This window comes from Quercus robur, chromosome 5 (genome assembly GCF_932294415.1).
Source record: "Quercus robur chromosome 5, dhQueRobu3.1, whole genome shotgun sequence".
Taxonomy (NCBI): Eukaryota; Viridiplantae; Streptophyta; class Magnoliopsida; order Fagales; family Fagaceae; genus Quercus; species Quercus robur.
The window spans coordinates 9,408,212-9,432,010 of record NC_065538.1 but is presented as its reverse complement, the minus strand read 5'-3'; the positions used below and the strand labels follow the sequence as shown (position 1 = coordinate 9,432,010).

General features: G+C 31.8%; 2 protein-coding genes across 2 annotated transcripts; one reads left to right on the top strand and one right to left on the bottom strand.

Annotated features, from left to right (window-relative positions):
* Nucleotides 1-11,100: 11,100 nt before the first annotated feature.
* Nucleotides 11,101-13,010, bottom strand: LOC126727760 (transcription factor MYB26-like). Its single transcript, XM_050433679.1, has 4 exons — nt 12,866-13,010; nt 12,696-12,729; nt 11,783-11,878; nt 11,101-11,500 (listed from the first exon to the last, which is right to left on the bottom strand). The coding sequence occupies exons 1-4, from the start codon at nt 12,996-12,998 to the stop codon at nt 11,101-11,103; spliced, it is 663 nt and encodes a 220-aa protein (XP_050289636.1). The 5' UTR covers nt 12,999-13,010.
* Nucleotides 13,011-21,556: 8,546 nt separating this feature from the next.
* On the top strand, nt 21,557-22,558 carry LOC126727759 (uncharacterized). Its single transcript, XM_050433678.1, has one exon. The coding sequence runs from the start codon at nt 21,557-21,559 to the stop codon at nt 22,556-22,558; it is 1,002 nt and encodes a 333-aa protein (XP_050289635.1).
* The last annotated feature ends 1,241 nt before the right edge of the window (nt 22,559-23,799 follow it).

Here is a 23,799-nt window from a genome sequence, read left to right as displayed (position 1 = left end):
GTATCCAAACTCCACCTAGGTGTGCCTGTAGAATTAGCATGCTTTTGTCTTTCATGTTAATTGAAATAATATCCTAACTGTTAAATATTTCTTGGGTGGTAGGGTTTTAGTATCTGTTCAAATATTTAAGATTATAAAATAAATGTGTTAAAATATTTAAATAGGATGTTTTATAATGGCCTAAATTAATACATGTTGGTCTTAACATGTTGAAGATGGTTACTTTTCTTTTATGGAAGTATTAGATACTTTGCTTCTTATCTATTTCAATATTAGTATTAACTTCTTTGGTTGCTGATTTGTGTCTCATTTGGAACAACAGGTTGCAATAACTATGTTTGAACTAAAATTAATTTTAGTCATTTACTATTGCTTGTCGGTTATATAAGATAAACCTTGAACAATTGATCCTATCTCGAAGTGATTATTTGACTTTGTGGATTAAGATTTGGGGTTCAAAAACACCTAACTTAATAGGACATTTGAAATATGCATAAGTTAACAACCGAGAATTAATAATCCTAAGTGAATAAATTGACCTTCTTGACTAAGATACAATGCTTACTTGAGATTCACTAAATCAACATAAAGCATCTCTATGTAAACGTAAACTATCGCGATATTAGCCATCTTGATATAAAGCATATTTGAACAATTAATCTTTGGGCTGTGCAAAAAAACTGCATGACCAGCTTGACCTGACTTGCACCGACCAAACTCGACCCATGCAGGTCTATTAAGTGAGGCGGGTCAGGTTGGGTAGATTAGATAGATAATTTAGTGAGTCAGACTGAATAACGAGTTGATATATGTTTAACCTGCCGCAAACTGACCCGCCTGCTTATATATATATATATATATATATATATATGTATATTTTTTGTCATGTTACAAAAATCTACCTCACGTATACTCCCACTTTATTTCTCTGACCATCTCTTTCTCTTTCTTTTTATTTTTCAATTTTCACATTTCTCTTCCCTAATAAGCTCTTGCCTCTCTCTCTAAGATTTTGTTATTATTCTTCTCCATGTACATGACAAATTTCATATTCTGAAATATTTATCTTTTCCGTGTAATAAAATTTCAGTCATTCTCAAAAAAAAAAAATATATATATATATATATATATTTGCAATTATTTTTAATTAAAATTACAATTTTTTCTTTCCTTTTTTATTTTTTATTTGAGGGAGCAAATAATTATCCAATTTAATTGAAATAATTTCATTTAGTCTCTCTAAATTTTTTTTTTTAAATCAATTGAAATTGCCAACCTGGTCAACTCGCTGAGTTGAAACTGTTAAGATTTTCAACCAATCCGCTAGATTAATAGATTAGTGGGTCAGCAGTGTTTTCCCAACTTGCCATTGGTGGGTTGGTTAAAAATATTGTCCTCCACTCACCCAACTTGGCCTATGCACACCCCCATTTTATCTCATTTAAAGCTAATTCATAGGAAATTAAGGGATTCAAGCATTATGGATTGTACTGACTCCAAATTACTTAGAATTGAACAGTAAATCAAATAAAACTTAGATTAACAACAACAAATTGCATTAAACTTAAATACATGATTGAAGTCACAAGTGCTAGCTAGGAAGATCTTCATAAATATAAGTTTATATACATGATTTCACTCAAAAATAAGTTTATGCACTAGTAAATATAAACTTACAAGCATAAGACAACGAAGATCTTCATACAAGTCTAAGGAATTAATTGAGTGCATGTTACAAACTACTTCCTAAAAATTTAATTAATTATCTTTGAAAGTGCTCTGTTTATGCTCTAAATAAAATTTTATGTGTTTTTGATTGTTGTTGGAGTGTTTTTCCCGTAACATCAGGTTTTCTATTTTTACTTACGCTCTGTTTGTTTCATTGGAAAACCTTTTATAAAAAAAGATTACCACATTTTCCTGTGTTTGGTAACATAAAAAAAATTGTTCAACGGAAAATTATTTTTAGTCAACGGAAAATTCTAACAAAAATAAGCCTTATTTTCTATAGGTTTTTTCCAAAAAAAAAAAATTGGAAAACAATCTCTCTTTTGCACGATGCATAACTCTTATAGCTCTCTTACTTCTTCTCTTCCCTTTACTTTTTCTCTCTTCTCACACCCTTATTGTCACTCCTTTTGGTCTTTTCTCTTCCCACAGATTTCTCCCTATTTGTCTCTCTTCTCTTTTTTCTCCCGGTTTCTCTTCCCCTCTGTAACACAATTCTCTAAATTTTGAGCTATATTTTCTTTTTTCTCTAAACTATTTTTGGCTTGATGGATTCCTATATGGACAATTGTAGAAATTCATTCTTTTCACACATAAAAGTGCAACAAAAAAGAAAAGGTAAAAAAAAAAAAAAAAAAAAAAAAAACCTAGAAAGAATGAACGAAGAAAAAAAATAAAATTTGCCAACATAGTGCTATATGTCTTTGAATCTCCCTCCTCCTTCATCCTCATCCTGTGCCTGATTCTTCTTATTTTCTTCCCCAACATGTGTCATAGTAGGTGCTATCTTGGTTTGGTTGGGCAGCCTCCTGTCCCATCAAGCTCTTCTTTTCTTGAGGTCATGATGAATAAAGACTTTTGGAGCTTCTTGTTTTATTATGATAAGTTATATGTTGCATTAAATGATATGGTGTTAGGTGGATCATTGTGGATTTATCAGGAAGATCTGAAGGGCTTCCTCGGACGCTTTGTGTTCCACAGTGGATTTATTAGGGTAATACGGAGAGCTTCCTCGGACAATATACGTACCTTGGTGGGATGCATTTGATAGTTCAGGCATCCTTGGATAATGTGCATACCTCAGTGGGATGCCTTAGGTATTTCGTCTATAGGTATTTACATCGGATGGTTCAAGTGGTCCATTCATGTTTGAATTGAGGGTGGTGGACCCTGTTTGGTCAATTCTCGGGGTTCAGGATCTTAGGGGTACTTTTCATAATTGCTAATTTTATCTTTTACCCTTGTTCTAAGGTATGTTTTTCCATAGTTGGGCTCCATTTCTCGGAAAGGCACATTCTAGGCTGGTTCTGGTCTAAGGCCTAATGCTTACTTGAGTTTTAAGTGCCACATTCCTACGTAAATAATTTTTAAAAATTAAGAAAAAATAATATTTTATTAAAATAAAACTTAGAATAGATATTAGATAATTTGATATGAGTGTTTTGAAAAGTGATTAAAAAAAATTAAAATAGACACAATTTTTTTGTAAGAATTAATGTAAATGCTCAAGGGACATTGTAAACATGTTTCACACAGCGTTAACGACAAAGCAATTCACTAAAGGTGATAAAGGGATGTCATTGTCACGAGGGAGAGAAAATATTATAAAGAGCAAACTTTATGTGAAGCAGGAGGGTGCATATTATTTGAAAAGCAACATTGAAAAAAATGCCTTCATGTTCTCTTGAATGTTCAGCTAGCTATGGTATTAAAACAAAATGGGTAATACATTTGTGTAAAACTAAGCTGAGTAAAAAATAAGTTGTGTAGAACTTCATGTAACCATCTGTATGAAATCAACACAGCCCAAATAAAATAACTGTTCTTGTCTCCTCTTGCTTGGCTACTCTTAATAAGTGAATATATACTTCTAATTAAAAGTTACTCATTTTCAACGATGTGAGGTGCTAAAGGGAAAGCCCTTTGTCTTTGCCTTGTCTAACTATAGTTGAAGTTGATTTAATTTGACATCATCAAGATCACTTTATAAGACAATTATTATATGGATTTGTGCTAGGGTTTTGTCAAACTTCCAAGATGCTAGAACAAAATATTTGCCAACATCATCAAGGTGGTTTCTGACGTAAAATATGACCATATCGAACATAGCCTACTTGGAAACAGTTAAGGGATATTGCAAAAATCCGCCCAAGTACTACAGAGTAGAATTAGCAAACTAGTGATACAAATTACCAAATACATTCATATGCCTCGAAAAATATTTGGGATATCGCTTCAAAAGCCCTCTTATGTACTATAAAGTTGATCTTTTTTCTTTTTCTTCTTTTTTTTTTTTTTTTTTTTTTTTTTTTTTTTTTTTTTTTTTTTGATGAGGTTAAAATTTGAAATTTTGATTAGGTTTTACTCAGGTGTTGTTGCCGGGACTAGATCCATCATTGTCAATATAATTGAACGGGTGACTTGAAGATTTTTTTATGAAAAAAAAAATTAATATTAAAAAGAAAAACTAATAATGTTGATAAGTAATTCTATGGTGATATAATCTAGACTAACATTTATTGAGAATTGAAAACACCTACTTATCAAAAAGAAAAAGAAAGAGAATTGAAAACCCACCAAATTAAAATATTTTCAAAATGCTTCTGGTACGTTAGTGTGTCAAAGTGTTCTTTGGTCATATCAAATGACTAATTAAGATGATACAAGAAGTATCATGTTGAACAATGTTGAGAGCCTTATATGATAAGATGGCCAATGTTGGCTCTTGGGAAAGATGAGGCTATACTAGTTAAGTGAAAATCTTAGTGCTATCAACACTTATACTCTAGAAATTGGCATCCTTTGAGATAGTTTATCTTATTGCTATCTACATTTTTTTTGTAGAACCATCACTACTCTTGGTGTATGTGAAGCATGCTTATCTACTACTATTTTATGTCGCTATTCTTTGTTTCTTTGCTGCTTACCATAAAATATAGGGATAATCATATTATACACAGTGTGTAAAACAAACACAGCCCTAAAATATAATTTGGTGTCTCTGGTTGTCAGAATGTATGCCAACTTTGTTAAAAACAAGGACGGAGCTAGGATTTCGAGTGAGGGGGGCGAGATACACTCCGACCGCTTAAAAAATTTGTTATAGTCTAAACTGGCATATCGTAGTTCTAGATTAACCCAAAGACAACCATTTATTTTTAACAAAGCTTCTTTGGGGAACTTTATCAAATACTTAAGCTATAATTATCCTATGCTAATGCTTTAAGATAAATTCCATAAATCATTTAGAACCCTGACGAAAACTCACAAAAAGAATCAAAATTTAATGAAAATTTGAATTAAAAAAAAAATTGTATTTTTTGTGAAAGCAGGGAATTATTGAACAAAAATGAAGGATGAAAATTTGAATCCACACTTTATATATTTTATATTTTTCATTTTCTCATTGGGCCAGGGGGGGCCATTGCCCCCCCGCGCGCGGTCCAACATAGCTACGTCTCTAGTTAAAACTTGAAAAGGACAACAAACTTAAAGTGTGATAATTGTGATCACATTTTTGTCACTACTAGACTAGAGTTCTATAATTATTGTGCTTTAGTGTATGGACCTATGTTGCTCCCATATGTAAAATTTTGAGGGAAAACTTTAATTCATTGGAGTCAAAGTATCACATGCTGAACTTGTGCAACGCATAACTCTTATAGTTCTCTCACTTCTTCTCTTCCCTTTACTTTTTCTATCCTCTCATATACTCATCATTGTCACTCCCTTTGGTCTCTTCTCTTCCCACATATTTCTCCCTATTTGTCTCTCTTCTCTCTTTTCTCCTGGTTTCTCTTCCCCTCTGTAACATAGTTCTCTGAATTTTGAGCTATATTTTATTTTTTCTCTAAACAATTTTTGGCATGATGGATTCCCATATGGACAACCGTAGAAGTTCAATCTTTTTCACACATAAAAGTGCAACAAAAAAGAAAAGAAAAAAATAGAAAGAATGAACGAAGTACAAAACGAAAATTTGCCAACATAGTGCTATATGGCTAATTGCTTTTACATAGGGCAATCCATACAATAAATTAATAATGTTATTACAAATAATAGTATAATAAATGATAATATTTTTAGGGGAATTGTATTTTGTCGCTTATCATATTAATATTATGAAGTGGATTGCAATGTTTTCCTCAAACTTCAAAGTTAAGCCATTGATTTCTTTAAACTATTGTATCAATTATGACCTATACCCTAGTCCTGTGTATGGGCTAGCATTGTAGATATATTATGCAGAAATTTTTTTAAGTGATTTGTATTTGTTTTTAGTCTTACAAAGTGATCAATATATATTTCTTATTTACGTTGTTGCCCTTATATATACACACACACACATACAAGCAAAATGAATGGCAGAGATCATGAAAATTGACACCTAGTTATAATTGTATCAAATTTTGATTATATCTGTTGTCAAAATTTTAGTTTGAAAACCAAATTCATTCTTGGGTTTTTATTTATTTATTGATATTGACTAAATTAGTTGGGTTTACACAAATCACTTGTTAGACATGTTTTAAATTATACAAAAAATATTATAAAAATTTTGTACATACCAAACACTAGAAAATGTTTTTAAGTTCATTTTCAAAGTTATTACCAAACACCGGAAAAAGAGATAATTTTCTAGAAAATGACGTTAATGCTAAAACAAACAAAGTGCAAAGCTCTATTTCTTTCAGCATTAACATTTTCTTATTAGAGTGTTTCAGCATTAATGTATTATTGGAGTGTTTTTCTTATGATATAGTGTAAGTTTGGCCAATATTTACAATTTAAGAATTATTTTCTATTGGCCCAACAAACTCCTCTTTCTGTTTCACCACATATTGTTGAGACGGACGTTCAAAAGATTGGATGTCTGCTGCACTTCCTGGAGAGCAATAAAGCTTCCTCAATCCAGCATGATTTAGTTTACATTTGGAGTTCTGATATAAATATATATATTTATATATATATTGTGGAGTTGCTTGTAGCTGTAACGGATAGATTCTTTGGTCTAATTTCTATTGGATATAATTAATGGGTGCCCATAGGACATTTGTTAATGGATCATTTTAAGAATGTTATGATATTACTGTTATGAAAAATATAAAATTTTGTTTAAAAAATCAGTTACTTTTTTATTTTTTCTTAAAAGGTTTCTAAAAATATTTTCTAAACTATGCCCTTATTGCATTCCTTAACTTTTTCGGTTTATAATTAATCACATATTGAATTTTTCCAAAGTGATTTATCCAAAAAAAGCATTTTTAGTGTGACTGTGTTTTACTATTCACCAATTTCATTACTTCCTGGGTTTATTAAAACTAGCAGTGACATTAAATGAAGGGAAGCATCCATTGTTCTAATTGAATAAAAATCATATCTCAAATGTTTCACTTTATACTTCATCAATTATAATTTGTTATATATATATATATATATATATATTTATATTTTGAAGTAACTTAGGCTTAAAATGAAAAAAAACAAAAAACAAAAAAAAAAACAAAGACATGATATACATGAATGTTGTAGATGGTGGGGGTAGGAAGTGTTACACTAAGAGTGGCGTGATTTTTATTCGAATTTAGAATTCGAGGGACCTTGTGACTGGTGTAAGTGTTGAGTTTGGACTGAAGAATAGAACTTGAACAAATGGGGGGTAGAATGTGATTGGATATGAACTTTGCTAAAACATGTAACATTTATGGTAATTTACTATTGTTGGCGGTGCAGTGTAGGACAATAATTCAAGCTTTACATGCAAGTAGACCCAATCAGACAAGAGTTCAATACTTGCTTGGTGACATTTCATTTGTATTAATTTGTTGTCACATTAGCCCAATGACAATAGATATGTGGCCCAAAACATAAAGTCTCTCATCTCATCTTCCTAAACCCTCTATATCAAGCATCAAGAACGTATTTGCAAATTGTAGAGAAAGGCATGCTATTTGCATCAAGAGTCCGTCATCATTTGCACCAGTCCACGCATGGAAAGCAGGAAAGAGCTTATTTGCTTCTCTTTCAGGATTTATTATTTTGGGTAATGGTTATATGTAATATCCATTTTACACGAAAGTGGATCATACAAACATGTGCTCCACCTCATATATGAGGAGGGATGTTATATACAATTGTTACACAAAATACCACCACGTCTTTCAAATAGTACTATTCTTCACAAACAAGCTTGGTTTTTTGTTTCAACGGTTTTTTTTTTCCTATTATTATTTATATATATAATATAAAACTGAAGTATTTGACCATTTGTTAACCTTATAATATCTTGACACATAAGCTTTGTAACTCTCATAATTTTTCACATCATCATTATTTTTTTAATTTGATTTATCTTATTTTAAAAGGAAGTATAACCTAAGTAGAAGTCCAACTCTAACCTAAGGGAAAGAACGGAGAATTATGAAACAGGGGTTGGAAGCTTTTTTTTTTTTTTTTTCTTTTTTTTTTCTTTCTATTGGTGTTGATTTATGCTTTGTTTGTTCTCTTGCGCTTCATGGATAGGGGATTCTAGCCTATGCATATATCTCCATTGGTATTGAATTTGGAGTATTCATAGACATCACCGAAGGGATTCTAGCCTATGCATATATCTCCATTGGTATTGAATTTGGAGTATTCATTGTCATAACCGAAGACCTTCTCATTAAGGTGCACATTTAGGACATTGTAAGTCCTAATCAATAAAGATAGCTATTATATATGTCCTTGCATGATTTATATCTATTTTATAGAATTGTGTATAGCTATGAATCATTAGGATCAATTTTCTCATGCTCATCCTGTAAAATATTTACTAAGAAAAAAAAAATATTTATTGATTTCTCTCCAACATAAAGAATTGTATGCTACAAACTTCATTAACCATTAAAATTGCTTTCACTTTTTTCCTACTATGGAATCAAATGACTTTTACAGTTGGTATTATATATTTTTCAAATGGACATGGTCAAACTCCCCCTTGGAGAAAAATATATGTTTTAAATACGAAGAAGTTATATGATTGAATCTCATATAATTATTTTTTATTGCTAGTGATACAAATTTTTACATCAGCTTTTTTTCTTTTTCTTTTTTTAAAATAATGGAAAAAAAAAAAAAAAAAAAAAAAAAAACCCCAACCCTAAGCAAGTGACTGTCTCTTCAAAGCTATCTACAAACCCTAATGTAGCAAGGCTTCTCGTCTAACACTACTCTCATTCAACTTTCATGCCTCTCTTCCTTCACTCTCTTCCCCCATGATAGTGGTAACCTAGATTCTCCCCCATCTGTATGACACTTCACTTTCCCTTCAAAATCTGAGCATGAATTGTAATATATGATTTAAAACACCCATCTCTATCCACTTCAGTCCTATTTGATTCACTTTGGTTTTATTTGGTTCACTTCGGTCTTATTCGATCCACTTTTGTCCTATCAGGTCCATTCAATCCTATTTGGTTCACATTGGTCCTATTTGGTCCACTTCTATCCATTCTGTCCACTTTGGTTGTATTAGGTTCATTCAATCCCATTCGGTTCACTTCGGTCCATTCTGTCCACTTTAGTCCTATTCGGTCCTGTTTGGTCCCCTTCGGTCCTATTTAGTCCACATTGCTCCTATTAGGTCCACTTTGTTTCTATTTAGTCCACTCTGGTTCTATTCAGTCCATTTTGTCCACTTAGGTTCTATTTGTTCCTATTTGGTCTACCTTCGTCCTTTTTGGTCCATTCAGTCCTATTCATTCCACATTGGTCCTTTCTGTCTATTTGGTCCATTTGGTCATATTCAGTCAAACTTTGTTCCTATTTGGTCCACTTCGGTCCTATTTGGTTAACTTTGTGTCTATTTGGTTCACTTCGGTCCTATTTGGTCCCCTCTAGTCATATTCGGTCTTATTTGTTTCATTCGATCATATTCTATCCACTTCGTTCCATTTTGGTCCACTTCATTGTATTCGGTCCATTTTTGTGCACTTACATAATGGGAAAATATAGGTTTGGGTTGAGAGCATATATTCTAAAACCAAATTATATATATATATATATATATATATATATAAGATCTTAAACTCGTAATATGTAAAATTTTAAGCGTAACATTTATTATTGCTACGCTTTTGTTTCTCATTTGTTTTAACATCATTACTTTTAAGTAACCACATGAGGTTGATTATACCTTTGAACTAAATAAATAAATTATATATATATACATACATACATATATATATATATATATATATATATATATAGAATGGCAGTCGCAAGTAATTTAGTAAATATGGGCTAAGGGCTTAGACAAGTAAAAGATCTAAAAAAGGGTAGAGACAGTGGACAAAGTTGACAACTGAACTGATCTAATCCTCTTTCATAATTGCATAATTGGGAACGCCAAGGATATGTTTTTTAAGTATAACTTTTCAATCTTGTTCACTCTTACACTTCACACTTTTTATTAAAAAATTTTGGATCCCATAATCTTAGAATGAGGTTCTTATTTGTTGAGATGGAGCTCCCTCCTTCATCATCCACCTGTAGGGCGTAGAATTAGAGGGGGAGATACTTGTCCCATCTCTTTCTTCTCTTCTTTTGAGGCATGGATGAGTGGGGAAACGGGTGTAGAGCACTGTTCTAATGAGTCATTCTGTAATAAATATGGCCTGCCTAGTTGGTAGAGTGCATTAAATGAGGAGATGATTGTTGCTTAGCTTGCACGTTTCCATTCTTGATATCTCGATGAACTTCTGCTTTTAGATGAGATGCTTCCCCATCTTCCTCAACCTTTGGAGAGGGTCTTTAGTGTTCAGTTGATTAGGATGGGGCTATCCTCAATTTAGTATTCTCAAGGAGTGTACAAATATAAAAATTCTAGGACCACACGTGTTCACAACTTGAACACATGACAAGTGGTGATTAGATTACTTTTCACTAAGTACCAATAATGTACTTGTGTGTAAATGATGTGATCCAATCACATGTTAACAAATGTACAAATTGTGTGTCCATATAGAAGAACTGATACAAATATAGAGTAGTAATTTAAACTTTGTTAGGCACCAATGAGTAGGAACTCATACAATATATTAATTAAGTTGACAATCTTTTTCATTTTTTTCTTCTTTCTTTTTTTATTATTTTTTTTATTTTTTATTTTTTTGAGAAGGAAAGTTGACAAAATTGAATAACATACCTACACATATTTTTTGAACTTCAACCAGCGTTACTCACTTTAACTAGAAACATTAAGATTTCCCAAAGAAGTTTCACTTATGTCTTGTGCATGCACATAACAAGAAATAAATGCATTGTATCAATTATAGGCCCGTCAATTAATAAATAGAACCTAACTCCGAAAGAGTACCGTGTCTAAGTCTCTCAGCTTGAAGGAAGATTAGGATTTGTGGCAAATTGGCCGCTTGATAATGCTGACAATGTTGATGCTGATGATAACGATGATGACATGATGGCATCCATGTACTCCATATGATTGTTGGGCACGTGTGGATCATAAGGATAATTACAGCCTACTGGAAAATATGGGAGTCTAGCAAGTGGGTCAAGTTCTAGTTGGTCTTGCTGTGAGCTTAGGATCCAATTAGGGTTTGCATTTAGGGAGAAAAGACCTTCCTCAGAGTTACCATTAAAGTGCACATCAGGAAAGGTGGCTATTGCAGGAACATCATAAGAAATTAGCTTCTTCCTTATGCTTGTATTCCAAAAATTCTTGACCTCATTATCTGTTCTTCCTGGTAGTTGCTTGGCTATCCGAGCCCACCTGTCCAAATAAGAAAAAAGTACCCTCTTGCATGAAAAAAATAAATGATATTCGTGATGCATGAGGGTGATGATAAGAATAATAATGACAAAAAAAGATTAAATAAAATATTATATATTAAATAAAATATAAGAAATTTACAATAATTTATTTGTTAGGTTGTTGACGTGTCGTGTCATTAAGGATATGTATTATCAGGTTGGTTTGTAAAGTTTATAAATATATATAAAATAAATTTGGTAATAGTTTAAATATTTTCAGAGAAGAAAAATAAAATGGTACTTGTTTCCTAGAATGCCATGAAGTTCAGTGATGAGGGCCACTTCTTCTGGAGAGAAGTGCCCATGTTTTAAGTCAGGTCTGAGATAATTTATCCATCTTAGGCTGTGTTTCTTTTGGGTGAAAATCATTTCCGAAAATGCTTTTCCGTAAATGCGGATGTTTGGTTGGTCCGGAAAATAGAATTTTCCGGAAATCAATTTCAGTTGACCGAAAAAAATAAGCCTTGACCACGAAAATTCATTTCCGTTCCTATTTTCACTTCAAATGATTTCCGGAGAGAGAGAGAGAGAGAGAGAGAGAGAGAGAGAGAGAGAGAGAGAGAGAGAGAGAGAGAGAGAGAGAGAGAAGAGGGCAAACCCCGAGCTCCAGTCCAGTTCGACAATTGTCGACGAACCCCGAGCTCCAGTCCGATGATCACACACACCAGTCGCACCGGTCTCGTTGATCGTAGCACCGCACCGATCGCACCGCGCCGCTCGATCTCGCGAGCTCCAGTCCGACGATTGCACGCACCATATCGCACCGTGTTGATCGCACCGATCGTGCTGATCGCACCGCGCCGCTCGATCTCGCCTTCGATCTCACCTCCGCACGATCGCCTTCGACCCACCGATCTCTCTCTCTCTATGTGATTTTGATTTCTGTGTGATTTTGATTTTTATTGTTGTTGTGGTGGTGGTGTTTTGGTGGTTGTGGCTTTTGATTGCCGGAGTTTGCTGCCGTGGGTTGAATTGCCGTGTGAAAAATTTGTAGGAAAATATCATTTTCAGAATAGAACCAAACACATAAAAATATTTTCTACAACAATTTTCATAATGCAACCAAACAATTGAAAATATTTTCCCTTCTGGAAAATAGCATTTCCAGAAAATATTTATTTTTCGGAAAATATTTTACAGGAACCAAACACAGCCTTAGTCTACAGCTCTTTCCACATCTCTCCAGGCCTGCTTCGTAGAAGCCATACAACGAAACCGGAAAAAAAAAATAATAAGAAAAAAATTTAAGAAACAATACTAGGAATCCATGAAAGCTATAAAGCTAGTGCAATTATGAGAGACGAGCGAGCAGTTATAATGTTACCAGCAAATTTTGGGACAGAGCTCCAGCAACCATGGCCATAGTTTGAAATGTAGTTGATGAGTGTCTCATCTTCCTCCGCTGACCACAGTCCTCTCTTCACCTTCTTCTTGTCACAGCACGAGTGATGTCCCATCTTTCTCTATAAAAGCAGTACTATTCTCTAAAAGCAGTGTTAGTGTAGCCAAGATAGATGATAAATAAGTACTGGGAAATAAGTTTAAATAGATGGAAAAAATCACAGAGAGAGAGAGATAAGAAATAATAAAGAAAGGCAGCACTAGCTAGGTTAAAAAAAAAAAAAAAAGTGAAAGAAAGAAATGGGTAATTTGGAAGTGTGAGTACCACTGAGTAAACTGAGGCTATGAATTTAATGTAAGAGCTGTACCATGGTGGCCCAGTTAGGGTTTGCAGCACAGGGCTTAAACTTGCAGCATGATCCTTTAAGAGCTGTATTGCTTAGAATGTATCCTTTTTTTAGTTCTGTATTGCATGGGACTATGGGACTGGCAATATAGTCTAAATCATGAAAACATGATTGGATATTGAATCAGAAAAACTTCCAAAACTTTGGCTCAATCAATGCTAGCAACTAGGTACTAGGGAATTAAGTAGATCTCCCTTCATATATAGAGAAGTACAATAATTTTATGTTGTTGGGTATCGTTATATCATGTCATATATTATTCTATATAATCAAAATTGTGGCTATGGGGATGCTTTCTTCTCGTGTCATATATACAATCATTTTGTAGCTTTATTTTACACGTCCATAACCAAATTTTTTTTTTTTTAATCACGTGTCTCAATATTTAATTTTTATAAGTTAGTTTACTCTAAGTGAATTCTTAAAAAAAAGTTATGAAAGAATTAAGATACTTCAATCAAATTTTTTTATTAAAATTTTTAAGAATTTGAAAAAAAAGTTTCATCATTTATTTAAGTTATTTTATTCATTTAATGTATTTTCTATTACAAAAGTTTCAAAAAGTTTGAAATACTCTTTTCAAAGTTTCATAAATTTAAGAAACTTCAATAAAAAATTGAAATTGAAATATTAAAATTTGAAAGAAATTTAAATGAAATGTCATTATTTATTTTTAAATTAACTCAATCATTTACTATAATTTCTATTGTGAAAGTTTAATTCAAAAAGTCTAAAAAACTACTTCAATTTAAAATTATTATCAAAATGTTTAAAAATTTAATTATTGATTCAAGATTATTCTAATAATTTACTATAAATTTTTTTTGAGGAAAAAGTAACTTCCTCTCTATTTTTAGGATAATTCACAATTTCCCATTCTATCTTTGAAATATTGGTTTAACCAACTATTGTTGCCTCTCCAGAAACACGTTATTTACTATTGCTACCTCTGTAGTTAGAGTACTTCGTTTTGTAATTGCCAATGTGTATCAACAAATCTGCGAAGGAATTCGAATCAGGTACATGTATTGTAGGGCCATCCTAAAAACATGTAAAGTCTTAGTCAAAAATAGTTATGTTGGAGAAGGTAATAAGTAATAACTTTTCCATTTAGGTATCTGTTTGGTTGTTTTTGTCAATTTATTTTACTATTTAATTTATTTTTGCTATTATTTATGGATCTTGTTGTACTTTTTGATATTATTCATAAGTCTCACTATACTATTTTAGTTAACATAATAAATAGATACCAAATACACTCTAAGTACTTTCATTTAACTTAAGTAATTAATACTTATTTTGGTAATGCTCATCCACTGCTGCTTGATTCTGGAATTCGATTGGTAGATGTAATTGGCAAAAATCAGCAGCAGTGAATGAGAATGTTGACACGTGAAATGGTGGATTAATATTCTTTAAAGTTTGTAGGATAATTCAATATTGTAGAGTTTCTTAAAACCTTATTAATCTACCGTGGAATGAATTATTTTAGAGAAGTTTTATGTGTTTATAATATTCTTATAACAATTTTATAATAAATTTTATGTGATAAGTTATTATTGATTTTAAATTAAACCTTATTGAAATTATTTTTTTCTCACTAATAATAAGTAAATACTAATAACAACTTATTATTAGAAAAATGTTGTAACCATATATAGCATTTCTCACTATTTTATGAGGTGGTTAATAATTTAAATAAGTATTTAAATTATTGTTGGTCAATATTTATTTAAATGTTGTTGACGTGGCAAAATTGAATCCTTCAATTTCACAATAGATGATTATGATTTTAATAATTATATAATATAAATATTACTTTTAAAACTTTAGAGGGTTATTATCTTGAAAATGATGATCATTACTCTTAAAATTTTAAAGGATTATTATATTGTATATAATGATATTACTCTTTAAAATATGATGATCATTACTTTCTAAATTTTAAAGAATCATTATCTTGAATATGATGATGATGAATGTCCATGATTAGATGATGATCAATCACCATAGTCATATATTTGAGTTTCATAACTAAAGATTTAAAAGTACAATGTACCAAAGAAGGAAAATTAGGATCGGTGTTCTTGCTAAATTAATACGCATACTTAGATTTACATCGATGAAAAACATCAAAAGGTGAAATTAATGATGAACTCTTTTCTTAATCATGATAACTTGCTTGATGTAAATGATAATATATGTATGTATATGCTTTCTAAGTTTCCCCAATGCTACACTCTTGTTGAGGGTGATAGAATTGTACGACAACAAAAATCAAGAATTGATGATAATGATGATTGTAATGAAAGATTCTATATATACATATACTATATATCAATGATCACATAAATGTACGATGATAGAATTAATGGAATAATGTAGCACTTCTACCAAACATTTAAGGTCTATTATTTTGCTACTCTAGAACGGGTTGACTTAGAAGTATTACAAGTACATTAGGCATGTAATCATTATATGAAGAATGATAAATATTGTTAAATTGGCACTTTTGTTTGAAATTGAGGGAATGATTCATGATTCCCATCGATCTCTTTATTATTGCCAGATTTTTGCCTTAGGCCATAGGGTAGAGAAGGGTCTGATTCCCTCTTGTAATTATTATTATTATTATTATTATTATTACTATTATTATTATTATTTATTGTTTTGAGATAGTTTCAACATATGGCGTCCGCTCCTGATGATAGCTTTTTATCGTCAGACCGAGACATTAATCAGTTTATGGTGTAGGCAGAGATTGAACCTCAAATATTTTATTTAACTATCAGAGACTTTATCAATTAAGCTAACTGGAACTCACTATTATTATTTTTTGATTTCTCACCAGTACCTCCATACCACCAATTCCACCATCATTTTTCCAGCAAGATCACTGAAAAATCCTTAAGAACCTATAAGCACCTTTACATCTTTTTGAGGCAAAAATCTCTAATTTTTTTTGGTGGGTTTTATACTTTTGCTTGAGGTTATTTTTATCTAAACTTTAATAATGATACCTATGTGATTTATGAGCATTGGAAGTAATATTTATGTGTTTATATGTATGAGTTTTGTATTGGTGGAATTATTTGATAAGTGAGTTTATGGTTTGTGCTAATGATGACTATCTAAGGTTTATTTATGGTGGAAATTTAGGGGTTTTGAGTTATAACATGTAATGGTTGGTAAATCTAATTTTTCCATTGCTATTGAGTTTATTTAGAGTTAGTTGAAGTTCTAAATTTTTGTCTTGGTGGATATTTTGATTTTGCTTACATGGGTCTCTTGATGATGTTGTGTAAATCTTATGAAAGCTAGTCAAAATGTTGGAGATGATATTGAATGGGTTAACTTTATAAATTGGAGTCTATGCCTTGTAAATTAATTTGTTGAGAAACTTTGGAAATAGAATATGTTATTGATGAGGTTAAATAGTAGGCTTGCCTAATTAAGTGCTTATTTGGCAATTCCTAAATTGTAGCTAGATACAATTTCAAGTTTTATGCTTATTGTGTTAGGTTTGCTTGATATTGTTTAGATTTTAGCTAATCTCCTTTGGAACTTGGAGAATTAGGTTTTTTGCAGGTTGCAAGATAAGTAGTTTTTAATGAGATTTTTGAAAAATAACCATGTTGCATAAATGTTGTTTTGGGTTAGACACACTTTTAAAAACTACCTATGGAAACTTTATTTTCCTAAAAACTATCACATCGTAACCTTAATATATATATATATATATATATATATGATTATATATGAAAATGCATTATATTTGGTATTGCATTTGGGGAAGTGCATGAATTGTTGATATGAAAAAATGAGCATATTTTATTTAATCTTTGATAAGGAAATCATGGATTTTATGGTATATTAGAAAATTTAAAGATGCTTATCTTGTCTTGTTATGTGGGAAATTGATAGAAAATTTATTGACAAGAATGAAGTTGAAAACCTTACAAACTTTGTGGAAATTAGATTATTTAAGGTTTTTCTGAAATTACCTAGATATAAACTATGTATTTGAAAGTAATGTAACCTGTGAGGTTTATGTGGTTTTAACACCATGCCATGTGTGATTTTCCGATGTTCACCCGATTTGGTTTCCATAGTCTCTGTGACAACAGAATCAGATCCAGGTTAGTGCCCTTTCACTTTGAATGACGTGTTCTTCCCTACTGGCCATGGGGAGAAGAGGTTCCTTGATTGTGTGTGGGTGAGGCTGCTACCCATGGAGCCAAAAGACCACATGCAAAAGAGGTCTTATTTGATGCGCTCTCCCTGCTGCCCATGGAGGGAGAGAAAAACCTTGAGGGTATGGGTGAGGCTGCTGTCCATGGGGCCAAGAAACTACATTCCAAAGAGGATAATATTATGCCAATTGTGAATGGGTGGATCCCCTGACCGATCTATGTGGTATTGTGGTATATTTGTGATAATTTACCTTATATTAGATATTATGGCTTTGGAAATTATATTGTTGGTGCTCATAGATTAAAGTATATAGTTTCAAGGTATTTACTTTGAGAAATTTTGTGTTCCATTATTTCATCATTCTTGTCATACTATTATTGAAATGATCTTCCAGTATTCAGTTAGAATTTCCCAAATTAAAACATGTTTTGTAAATTGTTCATCATCATGAAACTTGCATTTCCCCCATCTCCATTAATTATGCTACTTACTGGGTTTTAACTCATCCCACCCTCTAATAGTTTTTTAAATTAATTAGCTATACCTTGAGTATGGAGCTTGCTTCATTAGTGATGATTGAAGTGCTATGTTAAATTTGGAAACTTTTGCTGTAAATGGTTAGTGACTCGATCTTGCTATGTTCAACGGGACCTTAATTAATTCTATTGGAGGTTCGTCACTTGAGGTTTGTTTGCCTTAGGCATGGTAGGCCTAGAATCAATGTTAAGGTTCCTTATTCTTGGTTAGATTGTGACTTTGTGTAATCCAATTGGAATTTTGTAATATATTCATATATTATGTGGAGGCACATGATTTTTAGTTATTGTTTGTAAATGTGTTATAGAACTCTGGCTTGTAATGTGGAGATTTTAGTATAGTTATATATTCTTATCCTATGGAAAGAAAAGGAAAATAAAGATCTCCTATAGTTTGATTTTTCAAAAAGGAAAAATCTACAGGTACCTTTGGGATGTATTTCTAATGCTTTGAACCCTTTTGAGTTTGGGGCGTGACAAATATTCTTTCTTATAGAGTGTGAACCCTATAATCGGATGCAGGGGCAGAGCCAGGGGAGGGCAAGAGGGGGCAAGTGCCTCCCCTGACCTCCCTCAAATCTCCTATATATATATATATATATATATATATATATAATATACCTGTAAAGCATTTTACCCCTAACAAAATTTTTTTATCTCAACTTTGCCCCTAGCATAAATAAAAAAAACTTCTCTGCTTCTAAAAGAAAGCAATCTAATGTCTTGTATAAGTCCATAACACATTTTTGTCTTTTTCCAATGAAAACAAAGTTCAATGGCCCCACATAAGACTAAAAGTATTGTCCTTTTGACAAGTTTCCAAACTACTAACAATAAATAATAAATTTACACAAATTTTTTCACAACAAATTTCACAATTGTCAAAGCAATACTATATAGTATATACAGTATTTCTCACAATAAATTTCACAATTATTGAACATTCAATTTTCATTTTGGCCCACCACTTACACTACTTTATTGTCTACCAGTAATATAATTCCCAGTGTCAACTTGTAGAAATACCAATTCTCCTCTTGGTGGGTTCTACATAATCATTATTTTTTATTAAAAAAAAATGGCCTACTTATATTCATATATAGCACTAAAACTATAGCCTCCACTCTTTTTCTTAGTTTTTTTCCAATCTTGTTTTTGCTATAATCCAAATTTTAACTGCTTAGAAGAATAGAGAAAAAAATGTTGAATTCAACATTATTTTTTAATAATATTCAAGGCAGTGACGATACAAAATTGCTAGTACATTGTTATACTCTTAAAACTTTTACAATAATTTATTTTAAGAAATAAAATTGATTGTTTAAACTCTATTTATTTAGATTAATCTCCAAATTACATTAATATATCTATTTGTGTATTTAGTTTGCTATTAATATCAATTAATTTTTTTTTTAGATTAATTTTGCTTCCAACATTGTCCTCTAAATTGAATTTCTGACTCTGCCACTAATTGGATGGGATTTACCTGTGAAAGAGACGACGTATATGTCTAATATATAAGATATACATTCTCATGTCGAGGAGGATAAAGATTGAGGTTCATACTTGAAACTTTTAATAATGAACATAGGGATAAGAATGGAATCGATGGTTGATGGCCCATTTCCTGCCACCAAAATAAGGTATTTTAATCATTGAGGTTATAACAATGAGACTATTTTGTACCTGCTACCAACACATTAACCCTATGAAATGTAGAAGTTTTTATTTTGTTTAAAAAAAAATTTATTACAAAATAATGATTTATTTTAATGTTCCATTTTCCTATTAGATTGCCGAGTGCATTTGGGAGGGTTTATTTTCATTGGTTTATTGAATTTAAAAATTAGTTGGCTAAAGTATAAGGGAAATGTTAACCAATGCCCTAAAGGCATTGGTTTAGGATCTATTTTTAGAAACATTTTATTAGGAGAATGATAAAACAATAAATGTTGTTAATAGTTTTTTATATTCCTATGAAAATTGTGTCAAAACTTTCCTATTATGGTTTATTAACAATTGTCCTAAGCGCATTCGTTAACATGATCATTTTTATAATTATACATGATGAAAAGGTAAAGTTTAAAGAAGTTATACATAAGCTAAATAAGATGAATAAACAGCATAATTTCATCCCACCCCTTATCCAAAGGATTGCTAAGGAGATTAGAAATTAAACTGCATCAGTACAACAAAGTTGGCTTTTTTCAAGGGACAAAATCCTTGAAAAAGGTATTTACAAACCCTTGATATCCTTCAAAACTTATACTGTTGAAAAGGAAATTTTGATGGCTTTCGTGGCCCTCAAAACAAGTGTTCTATCTTTTATTGAGAAATGCAGACCCTTGAAAAAATTATAAATAACCAAGGTTTAAGAGCAATCACATCAGCTCGTGGAAAAGATTCCATCTATTTTATACAAAAAACCTACTTTTTTTTATTTTACACCATCACTTTTACAAAACACTCACATCAGTTTATCTATTTTACAAGACTTTTCAATAAAATATTCATTATTCATCAATTTTTTATTATTTTCCCTAATGGTTATACTTTTTTAATTTAAACTTATATTTTAAGTAAACTACCAACACCGGTGGCTCGACCAATGGAGCCGCTTGTGGTGGAGGTCTGATGGCCCACCGGATTAGTGTCTCCGACCATTGTACCACCATCACCGGTGGGCCGATTGTTGTAATAGTGTCTCCGACAACCGCCGCCGAATCGATGTCTCCGACCACCATATTGCTAGAATCGGTGACCGAACTGATGCTGTCGAATCCAACGGTCATAATTTTTATTGTTATATCCACCAGTCATAATTTTGAAATTCAAACGGTAAATTCAAACCTAACTTTAAACCCAATGGTAAATTCAAACATAAATGTCATATTTTTTTAACTTTAAATCCAATGGTAAATTCAAACCTAAATGTCATATTTTTTAACTTTAAACCCAATGGTAAATTCAAACCTAAAGGTCTTTTTTTTTTTACTTTAAACCCAATGGTAAATTCAAACTTAAAGGTCATTTTTTTTTTTAACTTTAAACCCAATGGTAAATTCAAACCTAAAAATCATATTTTTTTTAACTTTAAACCCAATGATAAATTCAAACCTAATGGTCATATTTTTTTTAACTTTAAACCCAATGGTAAATTCAAACCTAAAGGTCATATTTTTTAACTTTAAACCCAATGGTAAATTCAAACCTAAATGTCATTTTTTTTTTTTTTTAACTTTAAACCCAATGGTAAATTCAAACCTAAAGATCATATTTTTTTTTTTAAACTTTAAACCCAATGATAAATTCAAACCTAAAGGTCATATTTTTTTTAACTTTAAATCCAATGGTAAATTCAAACCTAAAGGTCATATTTTTTAACTTTAAACCCAATGGTAAATTCAAACCTAAAGGTCAAATTTTTGAAATTCAAACTCAGGTCACATTCTTGCTCTATAAATATGACCATTTGCTCTCTAATTTCCACCCACTTCTACAAAATTATCTATTCCAATCGGTTTTTGTTCTCTCTTAATGGATTTCCATTATGACATTGATTTTATTTTTCCAAATGATGAGCCTCCATTTGACTCATCTTCTGATGATGATGAGATGAAACTTACTCTAGCTATTGCCATAGAAGAATTAAAGAATGAAGGAGCATCAACATCGCGTCGTTGTTCGGTTCAACCTCGCAGGTTTATCTGGCGTAATCCTTTGCAAGGTCATGATAGGCTTTTCCATGATTATTTTACTGAAACACTAGTGTATCCTCCTAATGTATTTCGAAGGAGGTTTCGAATGAGTCGTTCTCTTTTTCTATGTATCCATTCAAGAGTTGAAGCTATTGAACCATATTTTGTTCAAAAAAGAAATGCGGCTAACACACTGGGGTTGTCTTCCCTTCAAAAGATGACCGCTGCAATCAGAATGCTTGCTTATGAAGTGTCGGCTGATTTCATGGATGAATACATAAGGATTGGAGAAACCACTGCAATAAAAAGCTTAAAAAAATTTGTTAAAGCAGTAGTTTCAATCTTTTCTGAAGAGTACTTGAGGTCACCAAACAACAATGACATTGCAAGGTTGTTAGCGGTTGGCCAACATCGTGGATTTCCAGGAATGCTAGGGAGCATCGATTGCATGCATTGGAAATGGAAGAATTGTCCAAGTAAGTGGAAAGGTCAATATATTGGTCATACACGTGATCCAACGATAATTTTGGAAATCATGGCGTCGTATGACCTTTGGATATGGCATGCATTTTTTGGGTTACTGGGGTCTCACAATGACATCAATGTCCTAGAGCGGTCTTCTGTATTTTCTGAGCTTGCTGAAGGGCGTGCTCCTCCGGTTAATTACTCGATAAATGGTAATAACTATTTGATGGGGTACTATCTTGCAGATGGTATATATCCATCATGGGCAACATTTGTCAAAACAATTCCAGCACCACAAGACCGTAAAAGACAACATTTTGCTTCCGCACAAGAGGCGGTCAGGAAGGATGTCGAACGTGCATTTGGAGTACTTTAAGCGCGATTTGCAATTGTGCGTGGGCCTGCACATTTTTTCCACCTTGAAACTCTTAAGGACATTATGATGGCATGTATAATATTGCATAATCTGATCATTGAAGATGAGCGACGTACTTACCTTGGAGCAAATGACTTTGATTATGATCAAATCAACGATAATGGACCCGAACCGGTGTCACATAATCCCACTTGTAACCTTATGTAGTTCATTGAACGTCATAATTCCATTAGAGATAGAGGAATTCATTCTCAACTTCAAGCAGATCTCGTTGTGCATCTATGGCAACTACAAGGCCAGTCGTAGGAATTTGTAATTCTAAATTTCTAAGCATTACTACTTTTATTTAATGTGAACCTTCGTTGGAATTTGAAATTTTCTAAGTTTAATATTACTAAGTTTCCAAAAAATTGAGACAACAAAAAGCCGTATATAAGTTGACAAACCCTTAGGTAAGTTTGTCAACTCAAGTTTAGTTGTAAACTTACACTAGATACTATCCTGATCATTGGTCATTTTTAACACAACTGTAGCTATTCAACAAAGCTTATTTGCTTAGTAAATTAGTATATGTAGCCTAAAGCAAACACCTTTTCTACCATACATTGACATTCTATACCTAATAATTCATTTGGTAAAAGTCCATTCATAATTTATAGTTATTCAATAATTTAAAACACAACAGAACAATAATGTAGAACCATGCAGAACAATAATTTTTCTTTCTTTATCTCAAACAAGGGTATTTAACCCCCTGCTAACAGTAGAAAAATAATGCAGAACTATGCAGAAAATCATGTCTGCAGAATTCAGAAAAATAACATTATGCAGAAAAATAACACTATGCAAGTACAGCCACCTGTTGAGAAAGTGCAGAAAAATAACACTGTGCAGAAAAATAATTATGTAGAAAAATAACATTATGCAGAAAAATAACACAATGCAAGTGCAGAAAAATAACACAATGCAAGTACAGCCACCTGTTGAGAAAGTGCAGAAAAATAACATCATGCAGAAAAATAATTATGCAGAAAAATAACACTATGCAAGTACAGCCACCTGTTGAGAAATTGCAAAAAAATAACATTATGCAAAAAAATAACACTATGCAGAAAAAAATTATGCAGAAAAATAACATTATGCAGAAAAATAACACAATGCAAGAACAGCCACCTGTTGAGAAAGTGCAGAAAAATAATTATGCAGAAAAATAACACTATGCAAGTACAGCCACCTGTTGA